General features: G+C 42.8%; 1 protein-coding gene across 1 annotated transcript; it reads left to right on the forward strand.

The window, feature by feature from the left end:
* Positions 1 to 962: 962 nt before the first annotated feature.
* On the forward strand, positions 963 to 11,479 carry GCNT1 (glucosaminyl (N-acetyl) transferase 1). Its single transcript, XM_062018582.1, has 2 exons — positions 963 to 1,040; positions 9,686 to 11,479. The coding sequence occupies exon 2, from the start codon at positions 9,827 to 9,829 to the stop codon at positions 11,102 to 11,104; it is 1,278 nt and encodes a 425-aa protein (XP_061874566.1). The 5' UTR covers positions 963 to 1,040; positions 9,686 to 9,826; the 3' UTR covers positions 11,105 to 11,479.
* The last annotated feature ends 928 nt before the right edge of the window (positions 11,480 to 12,407 follow it).

Below are 12,407 nucleotides of genomic sequence, written 5' to 3' on the forward strand. Positions count from 1 at the left end.
TGTTTTGATAACATATTAAGAAGCTGCCTGCCTCTAAGCCTCACCCGCATATTTCACAGCTCTCCAGATCATGATGAGTGTGTTTATCATCAAGCAGATATTTGATGGGACAGAGCAAACAACATCACAAAGTCTTCCTCAGACTCTGTCTAGACATGCTTTTCTTTTCACCACTGCAAGCTGCATACACAACACCCCAGCCAGGTCTGCTCCCTTCCCGCTCCACCTGGAACACTTCATCTGCCTCTGCATTTCTCCACTCGCAGCCCCATTTATGAGGCATCTGCCGGCAGAAGGCCAGCCGCCGGGCGTGGGCTGCGGGACTCCCTCCCGGCACCGCCCCAAGCCCCTTCGGTGTCTCCGCGGTCACCATCCCCGCGGACCCGCTTGCCACCCGCGCTGCGTTCGCGGCCGGTTTGGCCTATGTCCTGCGAATGTCGCCTGCTTCTGAGAGGCTGGGCCCTCTCCTGCGGTGACCTGGGGAACAGTGAGAAAGACCTTTGTTGCCACGAGCAGCAGAGGAGTTGCCTCTGCTGTGTCCTCCGTAGATTTGTTTCCACGTTACGGCACTACTAGGGGAAGCCTGAAGAGAACGTAAAAAGACAAAAAGGCTAACGAAGCGAAGTTGCAAACGGGGCTGTGTAAAGCTCGGCATGGTCGCAGTGAGGACGGGGCGGGCAGGAGTGGGGAGAGGCGGGGGTGGGGCGCGGTCGGCGGGTGGGTGGTGCCGGGCAAGACGGGTGCCGGTGCCGGGACCCGGGAGGCGCAGACGGGGGCAGGGCAGCATCACGGGGTCGGTGCCCTGCCCGACCTCCTGCAAACCGGCGGCGACACTGGTGTCTGTGCGACACCGGCCGCGTCTCCGCAGGTGGGTGCTGCGGCCGGGCCGGGGCGGGGCGAGAGCGGTGCGGCCCCTGGGCGGGCGGGGGCTGGGCTGCGGCATTGCGCTCCCCGGCGGGCTCCCCTGGACCCTGCGAAGCCCAGCCGAGCGGGCAGCGCCGCCGCAACAGCCGCGGGATCACCGGGCAACTACTACGCTGGTGGGTAGGGGACTCGCAGCGGCTGTGCTGCCAGCTGCCTCCTCTTCTTTCTGTTCCTATTAACTTTCTTCCTCTCTTTCCTATCTTCCTCTCCCCTCTTACTTTGCTTTCTTTCTCTGTTTATTATCTCTCTCGCCTTCTCGTTTCTCTCTTTCCCCCTCTTTCTTCTCTTCCCTTCCCTTTCATCTCTTCCCCCTTTCTTTTCTTTCACCCCTTTCCCCTCCCTCACGCCTCGTTACTTTTGCAGGTTTTCTCCCCTGTTTTTCCTCTCCCCTCCCCTTTTCCCCTTTCTCCCTCTTCCTCCCCTCCCTTTTTGTCTGTCTGTCTTCCCTTCCTCCGTTTCCCTGTTCCCGCAGCAGTATATCCATGGCTGGCTGTTGGCCTCGTGGGTGTTGGGTTGTTGTGAAAGCCGTTGGGGAGCACAGGTTTTAAAGAGACATCGGATGCTCCAGAGGTGTTGCAATCCTGGGATCCAGTTTGCTTTCTTCCCTTCCCTCCCCCCCCCCCCCCCCCCCTTCCCGTTAAACTTTATAGAGCTAGGAAAACCCTGAAGAAACCTCGTCTAGAAGGTTGTAAATACCTTTTCTGTTACCCAAATTGGGTGGGAGGACTCGAAAGCCTGACAGGAGGCTCAGTTATGCTCTGCTACTTTGCCTCCTTTCAGCGTTACTCAGGAAAGTAGATTTCTTTGTGGGAAAGCGGAGGAGTGGCAGCGGGCGGGAATTAGCGTCTGCAATTTTAAATTTCTTTTTTTAATGGACTATGAGGTGGGTGACCTCACACCTGGCAAGAATAACAGCCAGAAATGGTAGTAAGGGAAGAGGGAACACCTTTAGCATTTAAGTCTATCGACTTCAACTTGAAAACTCGTGTGAAAAGTAACGCAGTATTTGTAGCTCAAGTAAGGGCCCAGTTACAATGGTATATTGCCCTTGAAAGTAGGTGTATACGAAAGTAAATACTACTTTTATTTTCTCAGGGATTCTCTACTCTGCCTATAGTAAACATCAGTCATCAGCATCCACTCTTTCCTATGAATCTGAGTTTTTTGAGGTAATACTTGTTTCCTGAGGCCAGAAAAGCCTAAATTTGCCTTATGAATGCCCTTGCCAAGTCTGTCCACTGGAGAACATACAAACTAAAGAATTACAGTTGCTGTGCAGTTGCTGTGCAGACATGAACATGTTGCTGTGTAGACATGCACACATGAACAGACATGAACACAAATATGCTGATTTACTAAGCAAAATCCTACTCTCCACATTTGTTACCACGGTGGAGAACTCACTTCTAGTCTTGTTCAAAAGGTCTTGAAACTTGAAAACACTTAAGCTTTATCAACCTAGAATTCTGTTTTAGAAAAGGTGAAAAAAGAGAGGTACACAGGAATTTGCACACCTCACTAGTACAACTGAAGTAATGTGCTATATTACTTCATAGCTTCAGGGGAAACACTTCTTGCACTGGGAAGTGTTAATATATGTGGGATAATCATGGCACTAGTAGAGAAGCTTAATAAAACAAAGTCAAACCACACCCCTTCTCAGAAAGCTATGGTAGGTTGACTCAGACAACTGTTTGCACACACTGGACAAGAAGATCATTGTAAATCTTGATAAAAACTTTGTTTGGCAACTGTGTTACCAAGATGTCCCTATTTTGTGGGTTTCTTATATCGTGATCATACTGTTTTTTTATTATATTTTAAAGCCTCGTTTTGTGTATCTTTTTGAGAGGTAGAAGGATTAGGCTATTTTCCTACTGAAAAATCCTATGAAGACAGGAATAAGAGGTGTCAGTTCTCACCCATTATAAAGTGATGACACTGAAAGTTGCCCCTTGCTGATGATACATAAAGACAGCACTATGAACCATAATATGGGCAGTGTGTCTGTCTTTTTGCATGTTTTGCAAATAAACCTACTTTGTGGGTAGTATCTGCTCCTTAGACAATAAAAAAAATGTATAATTTAACTATTTTTATGTGCAGTTGTCTTGCAGGTCAGATTAAGCACATCTCATCTGAAGTGAATGGTGAAAAAACAAAGAAAGCAAATTGTACATCTTCAGGTGTAGACTAAAAGTATTTTTTTATTGAATTGTACAATAGACTTAAACCTGTGCACCTAAGCATGATCCTTGTTAGTCATATCACCACAAGAAGCATGTCTTCTTTTGAGAGATTATTGCCACTGGTACTATTTGTTCTTTAGCTCACTGATGAACTGGAACTGTAGTCATGGCTTTAAAACATTGATTTCTTCACAGCACAAAAATAAAGTCTCCTCAGAATAATGTTGTGCTTGAAAGGGAATACAAGTACCCAAAATTTTGACAGCCTCTTCCTTCCTCCTTGAGGTTCAGTAGTGGTTTAAGAGATAGTACCTTTCCTGTAAGGGAGGGAGTTTGCCGGTGTGTCACATTCTTAAATACAACATTGTTACAAGGCAGCAATTAGCAAAATCCTGTAGGTGGGTGCAAGGAGGGCAGGGACAGCTCCATTCTGAGTGAAATTATAGTTCCTACTTTAGAATTATGTTAAAAAAATAGAGAAGCATTTTACTTTGGAGTAGCCAATATGTACAAATTATCTTGATGAACACCGGGCAGTTGTGCTGGATGTTAAACTGAGCAACATTAAAGATTTTTGAGGTTTTTTGTCTTGGGATTTGTGAGTATACTTTCAGTGTTATGTACCTTAAGGCAAAACAAATCTTTTAATCAGTACTAAGAGTCAAAGACTTCTTGAAGTAGAAACTGTTCACTGAATAACTTTGCTGTAATGGCTTTACTTTCCTGAGTTAAAATTTAGTATCGTCCCACTGCCTGTGGGACCTCTAAGGACAGACATGAACACAAATCCAAACTGGGTTTTAAACTGTTCTGAGGAAGATTTACTTGATATAGTTCTACAAGAGAGCTCTAGAAAGGCTACCAAAATGTACCTTTTTTTTTTCAGTGGTATTTTCCACAGTGAGTGTATGCTTATGTGGGTTTTACTCATTTTTTAAAAGAGAAGGGTTTTATTGTGTCATATTCCTGACATTTGAACATAAGATCTCCAAATAACTCAGAGGCTTGAATTTATTTTCATACTCTTTTTTTTTTCTTTTTATTATTTTTTGCCCCGCCCCCTGCAAAGCAGCTATCTACTTTTAGCTACTGTCATAATTTAATCTCCACATAGTGGTAGGTGTAGCCGTATTAGTTGTTTGTGGAGTTTTGTTTAACACTGCCTTGTAAGCTAACAAGGGACTAGAAATGTATCTCTTTACTTTTTTTATGAAAATGAAGTGTCTTTTTTTTTAAAGCAGCTCTGAAGGAAAAGCCCTGCTTTTGCAGAATGTTGTCAATGAGCAGACTGCTGCACCCACATGGAACCCTCTTGCTGACTCTACCTGACTTTCAGAATTAAGATCTTAGTCCTATAAAGTCTAATGGTAAATCAAATGCACTGCTGATGAACAATTTTTGTTTCAGTAGGACTGAAAGCTATTAACGGAACAAACATGCGTACTTTCATTTAGTTACGTGTGTATTTACTTTCAAGATCATGCTGCTTGATACCATGGAAAAGATGAGTAAATGTGATTCTGCTTTGTGTCTGTTGGATCTCTGCAGATGATGCAGTCTCATCTGTCTTTATGCTTATGGATGTTTGTGTTTATACAAGGTGCTTATGGCTTTAAAAATAAGTTCCTCATCAGAACAGCTGTTCTGCATAACTGAACCTGAATCAAATCATGTTATATTAACTGCTTGCAGGATATGTACACTTTGGAGCATCATGTATGTGCCTGGTAAAACTCAAGGATTTTCCAACAAATCCACCCTTAGTGGAGAGCCACCTTCTGAAGTGTTGAGGGGGAATTTTGTTTCTCAGGTGGAAGTCGTGAATGGGGAAAGAGAACAGCAAGGATCTGGTCAACACTCTCTCACTTAAGATTCTCAGGGCTAGCTAAAGTTCCCTTAGATTTTTCTCTTCTCTGAGGCAAGAAAATGGAAAAATAACTCTTATTCCCTACCCATCAAAATTATTACTTGTCTCCTAGCACATACCAGCTACCACTTCAGAGGTGGGTGTACTCAGCACTGCATTTTCCACTTGGTTTTTCTTCAATACATTTCTGTAAAAATGAAAACCTCAGGTTGTTATAAACAGATGTAGGATATTAGTGCAGCTGCCAGGAAGTTTTCAAATACCTGTTGTAAAGCTTTGATTAAAAACCAATGTGTCTGGTGATATATAATAGAGGCCTGTGTAATGTTCGTGCTTCTGAGTCCTCTCAACAGTAGCTGTATGTCCAGTCACCAAAGCAACCACAAGAGAGCAAATGTCACCACCTACTTTCTCTAGTAATTGTTAGAGGAAGCAGAATAGGAGGAAAAATGAAGAGAAGGAGCAGAGTTGCATATTAGTTCAGCAGCCCACAAGGCTGAAAGAGTTATGACACCAGAACATTGCAGCTAAGCCTGCAAAAGACCTGTCAGATCATCCCTGCTCTTGTAACTGGTTTCGATCTCCTGACAGCCTTCATGATGCTACCTAACTGTAATATCTTTTCTGCCTTCTGGTCAGTCTTTCACAGAGTTTACTGGCTGCTGAAGTACACTGAAGCACTTTCTTATCCTCTGATTACCCTCTTCTGAACTTCTGATGGCTGATACTGGCCCATGGTGTGTTTTGGAGGCTACATGGCTTCCTTTTGGATTCTGAATTGATTTTTGACCTTTTGTCTCAACAGTTTTTTGATTGATATGTGAAAAGACTGAAGTACCAAAATCAAAAGACACCTGATGGTTTTTTGTTTCTGTGCCACTCATCCCTAATGATTTTCATCTTACCATGAGATGGCAATGTGTACCATTTCAAAGCAAGCCCTAACTGCTTTTTCTGAGGAAAATATATACTTGGCATAAAAAGGTACGTTAATTGGTTAAATAATAATAAAAAAGAGCAACATTTTACATTTTCACCTTGCTGTATAAGCTAGTTCAGACAGGACAGGGGAGGGTAATGTGTTTCAGATGAGCAGTGCCTGGGAACCGGGAATGCAGTTTACCCAGTCCTTACACTGTAACTTGGGCAAAACGATTAGGCCCAGAGAGTAGTTCTACCCAAGTGTAACACTGACTGGAGGCTGCCATTGCTCTTAATGTTATTTGGGAAAAGACATGTTTTCTCACTCTGTCATGCCTCAGTCAGGCATTGAGGCCTAAAGCCCAGAGCCCAGGTGTGTTGGACCACGGCATGATGAGCAAAGGTTTCCAGAGCACTGTTGGTTGAATCTATTGGCCTACTATTCCTGGCCTGATGTGCAGCCAGCTGAGATGGGAGCAGGGCTGCACTTTCCACCAGCAGCATGTCGTGATGTAAGCCCACTTGCAGTATGAGACTGCCTCTGAGAAGATTTACTGTGCTGGCAGCCAAAGGCAGTATCCTGTTGCTGGGCCACCTTTTGTCAGGGCTGGTGTAGCAGTGCTCTGCTGGCTCTGTGCCCTCACAGACATCCTCTGTCTTAGGACTATCCCCATGGAATGGCTGTAAGTGTCCCTGCTAAAAGCACTGCCATTGTGTAATGCAGCTCCAGGCCAGCCTGTCTATAAAAAAAACTTCCACATGAACTTTGGTCTCCCTCTGAGCTGTGGTCTAATCTTGCAGAAGTGTTTTGTTTGATTTTTTTTTTTTTTTTCTCTAAAGAGTTAGGTTTCTCCTGGGATTTTCTGTTTGTTTTTAAGGATGGGTGAAGCTGAACTTAGATATGTAAAATCACATGCTGAGCTGGCCTTGGAGGGTGCTGTTCCATCCTGTCTGTGACCACAGCCCTTCTTGAATGAAGGTTATTCCACTTCAACACCTTTGGCACAAGTACCCATGCAGGCTGTTGTACTTATTTCAGTGAGTACCATGGGTCAGATGAATAATTTGGCACGTAGTGTTAACATAAACTTATGTAGTAACCAGGTAAAGACATTGTTAACAAAATCAACTGTTTTACTGTAATACAAAAGTTAAATCAGAACCTGACTTTTACCAAGACATCTCCCAAACTGACAGGTAGTGAATACTTGTTTCACAGATAAATAAACTAAGAGGGAGATGATCCAAGTTATTTGCCAGAAGAGATGCCAGAAATGGGGATTTAAACTATATATAGTAATTCTTCTTTCCATAACATCTATTTAAATGGAGAACTCTAGTTTTCAACAGAAATCAAGTTGAAACTGTCTTGTTTTTGTATTGTCATATTGCAAAGTTGGTATACAGCAGTGAAGGGTAATTTTGGCAGCAAGGAGGGAAGTGGTATCTAACTTAGCCTTTGTACCAACTCCTCTGAATACCAGCAACTGCTCTAAGTTTCCGCTTTAAATGTCTACATCATCAGAAAGGCAGGCTCTGACTTGAGGAGGAGGCAGTAAAAGAAGGAAGTGGGTCAAGTACATAACTTCTGCAACTGAACTTCAGTTGAGAGCCAGACCAGGGCTGCAGCATAACACCTTTTAACTGTGGCTACACAAACCTCAGTCCTGGTCTCCCACAGTGCAAAGTGCTACCTCTGACACCCCGTTCTCTAGCATGCACACTGAAGCCATGCATAGTTTGAGAACAGATGTGAAAAGCTTTACTAAATGCAGTCTAGTGCTAAGTTAGTGAGTATTCTAGGCACATAAAACTTTATAAACCAAAAAGCAGGTATATTATTAGATGAATAGTACCAAACCCTTCCTTATGTCTTAAAGATCAGCTTCTGCAAAGAATGGGATATGATCAAGTTTTAGGACTTTTATAGAAAAGGAACTGCAAGCATAAGCAAACATTAACTTACTGTTGAAACTGTTCAGAGTAAGCAGCATGTCAGTGAGAGAAATTTGACCGTGGGGAAAATCCTCCACCTAAAGATAAGAGCCATGTTAACACAGAAATGTTTGCAGATCTCTCATTTTGGTGTAATGGAAATGCAGGATCTGATTTTCTGAGCTCAAAACAATAGATGAATGGCACCCAGCTGGGTATATAAGGCCTTTCCGAAAGAGATTCTTTATCCTGCTTTCAACTGAGTTTTATTCTAAAACAGGGGCAGGAAGGACTTCCTTGGAAATTGTATAAGGTGAAGACCAGAATGGTAGCTTTTGATTAAGGGTCTATCTCCCTGCATTGTAAAGAAGGAGGAGGTGGCAATCCTCCTTAAGGGTGTGTTACTTCACAATGATAGTGGTCCTATGAAAACTGAGAACAGTATAAAATAGTAATGCTAACTCTTATCCTAAAGAAAGAAGGACTCCAGCTTCTGTCAGTTAAAGCTTTACAAATATAAGCATATTTGAAGTACATATTGAAGTTCTTGAGAAGTCTTCATTTCTAAGTTATTAAGCAGAAAGCAGTAATTTAAGGGTAACCAGTACCACAAGCTTCGTCCTTAAAATATTGCTGATCATTATAGCTGTGCTAGACATTCGTGCAGTGATCTGCACCTCTCACCTACTACACATGGATCAATTCTCCCAGACAGTTTGGAACGTGGTGGGCACAGTGGTAGACCAATGTATAGTGCATCCCAGTAGCAGCATTAGTACCAAAAAAACTCTGTGATGCCAGGCCTCACTTTCTTACATGATCCTGTTTTGAGATTGGCAAGTAGCAGATATCCTGTACTTGATCAGGTAACCTGCATGAGCCAGTACTTGAGAAAAAGACACTCAGTTCTGTAATCCAGTTCTGGACTGCAGTTTTCTCAACAGCTGCATGGCTGTGTAGTCATTCCTTCGCAGAGTACCGAAACAGAAAAAAAGTGTGTAAGGGGAAACTAACAAACAAAAATGATGTAGTGCCTATAAAACAAAGATGAAAATAAGATTGACGTAATAGAAATCTTATTGCAACTCAGACCTGCAGTATATTTCCACATAAAAGTAACTGCTGAATCATAAAAGCAAGTGTATTTCAATAATGGGGGCACAACATTGTTGTGCTCTTAAACTTGTGCATTTCCAATGACTTAACACAAATCAGCTTTAGAGGTGGGTCAGAAATATTGCCCTGTTACCTTAAAAAGGTACTTCATCAATTCACAACCCTAAAAGTTGAGGAGCTATGCTAAACTGATTTACTTCTCCTCTTCTCATCAGCTCTTTCCTGATGGTATCTCTAAGTTTATCTAAAGGATGTTGAAGTGACTGTATCTCACATAATAATCTTGAAAGTCTTCAGGGATGGCTTTCTCAGTGAGAAAATAAAGTATGACTAGCATTCAGGAAGTGAGTGGTAAGTTCTAGTTATAATGAAAACTGTGTCACCACTGAAGTAAGTGTAAAACGTTCTTGTCAGACTTTTGAAGTGTAAATTAGCATTGAATACTCGCTTCTCAGTAATGTATCTCACTTACTGGCTTTAATTTTTTCAGGTGCAGCTGAATCAGCTCAATGAATTTTCATTTGTAGTGTTAGTACTATGGAAATGGTGTCTCAGAAAAACTATCTGCCTCTTCCCAATCTTATTCATGAATTTATAATTTTCAACAGATTTTTGTTGTTGTTGAGCTATTCCCCTTTCTACTGTGAATAAATAACAGTGTCATTATTAACCAGTGATTCTTTAAAGAAATGTTTTAGTCTCTGAATAACAGTCATATTTCATTTTATTTCAGGATTTTTCATTCCATCTCCCTGAAAAACTCACCAAATTCCAGAGAAACACAAACTGGAGTTTTTTTCTGAAGTTGCTAATGGTGATATGAGTAGAGTGGGGGCTGATTTTTTTAGCCCTGAAAAAGTACCTGTTGTTTGAAATGCTGAAGAGGAAATTAAGGTGCCATAAATTGCACTACACGCTTTTCTTGGGTCTAACTCTCATTTTAGTAATAATATCAGTTCTGAAAGTAAACCAGAAACAAGACTTCTTAAATCGAAAGCATCTCGAGCTGACAAAAGAAGATCCCATCGGAAATATTAACTGCACCAAGATTATAGAGGGGAATATAGAAGAAATTCAAAAGGTAAAGCTTGAGACCTTGTCAATGTCATTTAAGAAACGCCCCAGGCTAACAACAAGTGATTATATCAACATGACAGAAGACTGTGCCACCTTCACCAAAACTAGGAAATACATTATGGAACCTCTCAGCACTGAAGAAGCAGAATTTCCAATTGCTTACTCGATAGTGGTTTATCACAAAATAGATATGTTTGATAGACTTTTAAGATCAATCTATGCCCCTCAAAATTTTTACTGCATTCATGTTGACAAAAAGTCTCCAGAATCTTTTTTTGCTGCTGTGAAGGGAATAGTCTCATGTTTTGAGAATGTCTTTATTTCCAGCCAGTTAGAGAGTGTTGTTTATGCTTCATGGAGCAGGGTGCAGGCAGATATTAACTGCATGAAAGATCTCTACAGAAGAAGTTCAAACTGGAAATACCTAATAAACCTCTGTGGTCTGGACTTTCCCATAAAGACCAACCAAGAAATAGTAGAGAAATTAAAAGCCCTTAAAGGTGAAAACAGCTTGGAAACAGAGAAAATGCCTGTTTATAAAGAAGTGAGATGGAAAAAACACCATGAGATTATTGATGGTAAAATAAAGAACACAGGTGTAGACAAGCAACTACCACCTCTCAGTACTCCAATTTTTTCTGGTAGTGCCTATTTCGTAGTTAGCAGAAAGTTTGTGGAATACGTATTAGAAAGTGGCAAAATACTTAAATTCATTGAGTGGGCAAAAGACACTTACAGTCCAGATGAGTACTTATGGGCAACAATTCAGAGAATCCCCGAAGTCCCGGGTGCAGTTTCTTCTAGCGACAAGTACGACGTTTCTGACATGAATGCACTGGCCAGGTTTGTCAAGTGGCAGTACTTTGAAGGTGATGTGTCCAAAGGTGCACCCTACCCACCGTGTAGTGGAGTTCACATTCGCTCTGTCTGTGTTTTTGGGGTAGGTGACCTGAACTGGATGCTACGAAACCACCACTTCTTTGCTAATAAGTTTGACACTGATGTTGACCCTTTTGCAGTTAAGTGTTTGGAACAGTATTTGCGACACAAAGCTTTGTATCTGCAGAAGAACTGAAATGCTGTACACTCCTGTTATGAAATGTAGGTACAAATAGTTTACAGCTACGTACTGTAACCTGTAGCACTGATGGTGGTGATGCTGATAATGGGTATAACATTTGTCACTACGTCAGGTGTGATGCCCTCCCTGCCTTGTCAGGTGGAAGAGAAAGCTTTTGTCAATTGAAAATGGGGATTACTTGCATTGCACACTAAAGCTTGAAACTTTGAGTAATAAATCATACTCATATTTATGGCTGATGTGATTGCTAAGCCTCTCTCCATCATTTTAGAACAATCATGGAGGACAGGTGAGGTGCCTGAGGACTGGAGAAAGGTCAATGTGACTCCAGTCTTCAGAAAGGGCAGGAAAGACAACCCAGGAAACTACAGGCTGGTCAGACTCACCTCCATCCATGGGAAGGTGATGGAACAACTCATCCTGAATGTTATCACTGAACACATGAAGGAAAAGATCGTTATCGGGGGAGTCAACGTGGATTCACCAAGAGGAAATCCTGTTTGACTAACCTGATAGCCTTCTGTAGGACATAACTGTCTGGCTAGATGAAGGGAGAGCAGCGGATATCATCTACCTTGACTTCCGCAAGGCTTTTGACACTGTCTCCCACAGCATCCTCTTCAGAAAGCTCAGGCAGTGTGGCTTGGATGAGTGGATGGAGAGGTGGATCAAGAGCTGGCTGAATGACAGAGCCCAGAGGGTGGTGATCAATGGCACAGAGTCGAGTTGGAGGCCTGTGGCCAGTGGAGTTCCACAGGGATGGGTTCTGGGGCCAGTCTTGTTCAACATCTTCATCAACAACCTGGATGAGGGGACAGAGTGTACCCTCAGCAAGTTGGCTGATGATACCAAACTGGGAGGGCTGGCTGATTACCCAGGAGGCTGTGCTGCCATTCAGCGGGATCTCAACCGGCTTGAGAGTTGGGCAGAGAGGAACCTCATGAGGTTCAACAAGGACAAGTGCAGAGTCCTACATCTGGGAAGGAACAACCCCATGCACCAGTACAGGCTGGGGATTGACCTGCTGGAGAGCAGCTTTGCAGAGAGAGATCTGGGAGTGCTGATCTAAATATGAGTCAATAATGTGCCCTTGTGGCCAAGAAGGCCAATGGCATCCTGGGATGCATCAAGAAGAGCGTGGCCAGCAGGTCAAGGGAGGTTCTTCTCTACCTCTTCTCTGCCCTGGTGAGGCCTCATCTGGAGACCTGTGTCCAGTTCTGGGCTCCTCAGCTCAAGAGGGACAGGGAAGTGCTGGAGAGAGTCCAGTGCAGGGCCACCAAGATGATCAGGGTACTGG

This window comes from Colius striatus, chromosome Z (genome assembly GCF_028858725.1).
Source record: "Colius striatus isolate bColStr4 chromosome Z, bColStr4.1.hap1, whole genome shotgun sequence".
In the NCBI taxonomy this organism is placed as follows: Eukaryota; Metazoa; Chordata; class Aves; order Coliiformes; family Coliidae; genus Colius; species Colius striatus.

Excerpts from the sequence above, each read along its gene's own strand:
- GCNT1 (XM_062018582.1), top strand. The coding sequence starts at position 9,827 with ATGCTGAAGAGGAAATTAAGGTGCCATAAATTGCACTACACGCTTTTC.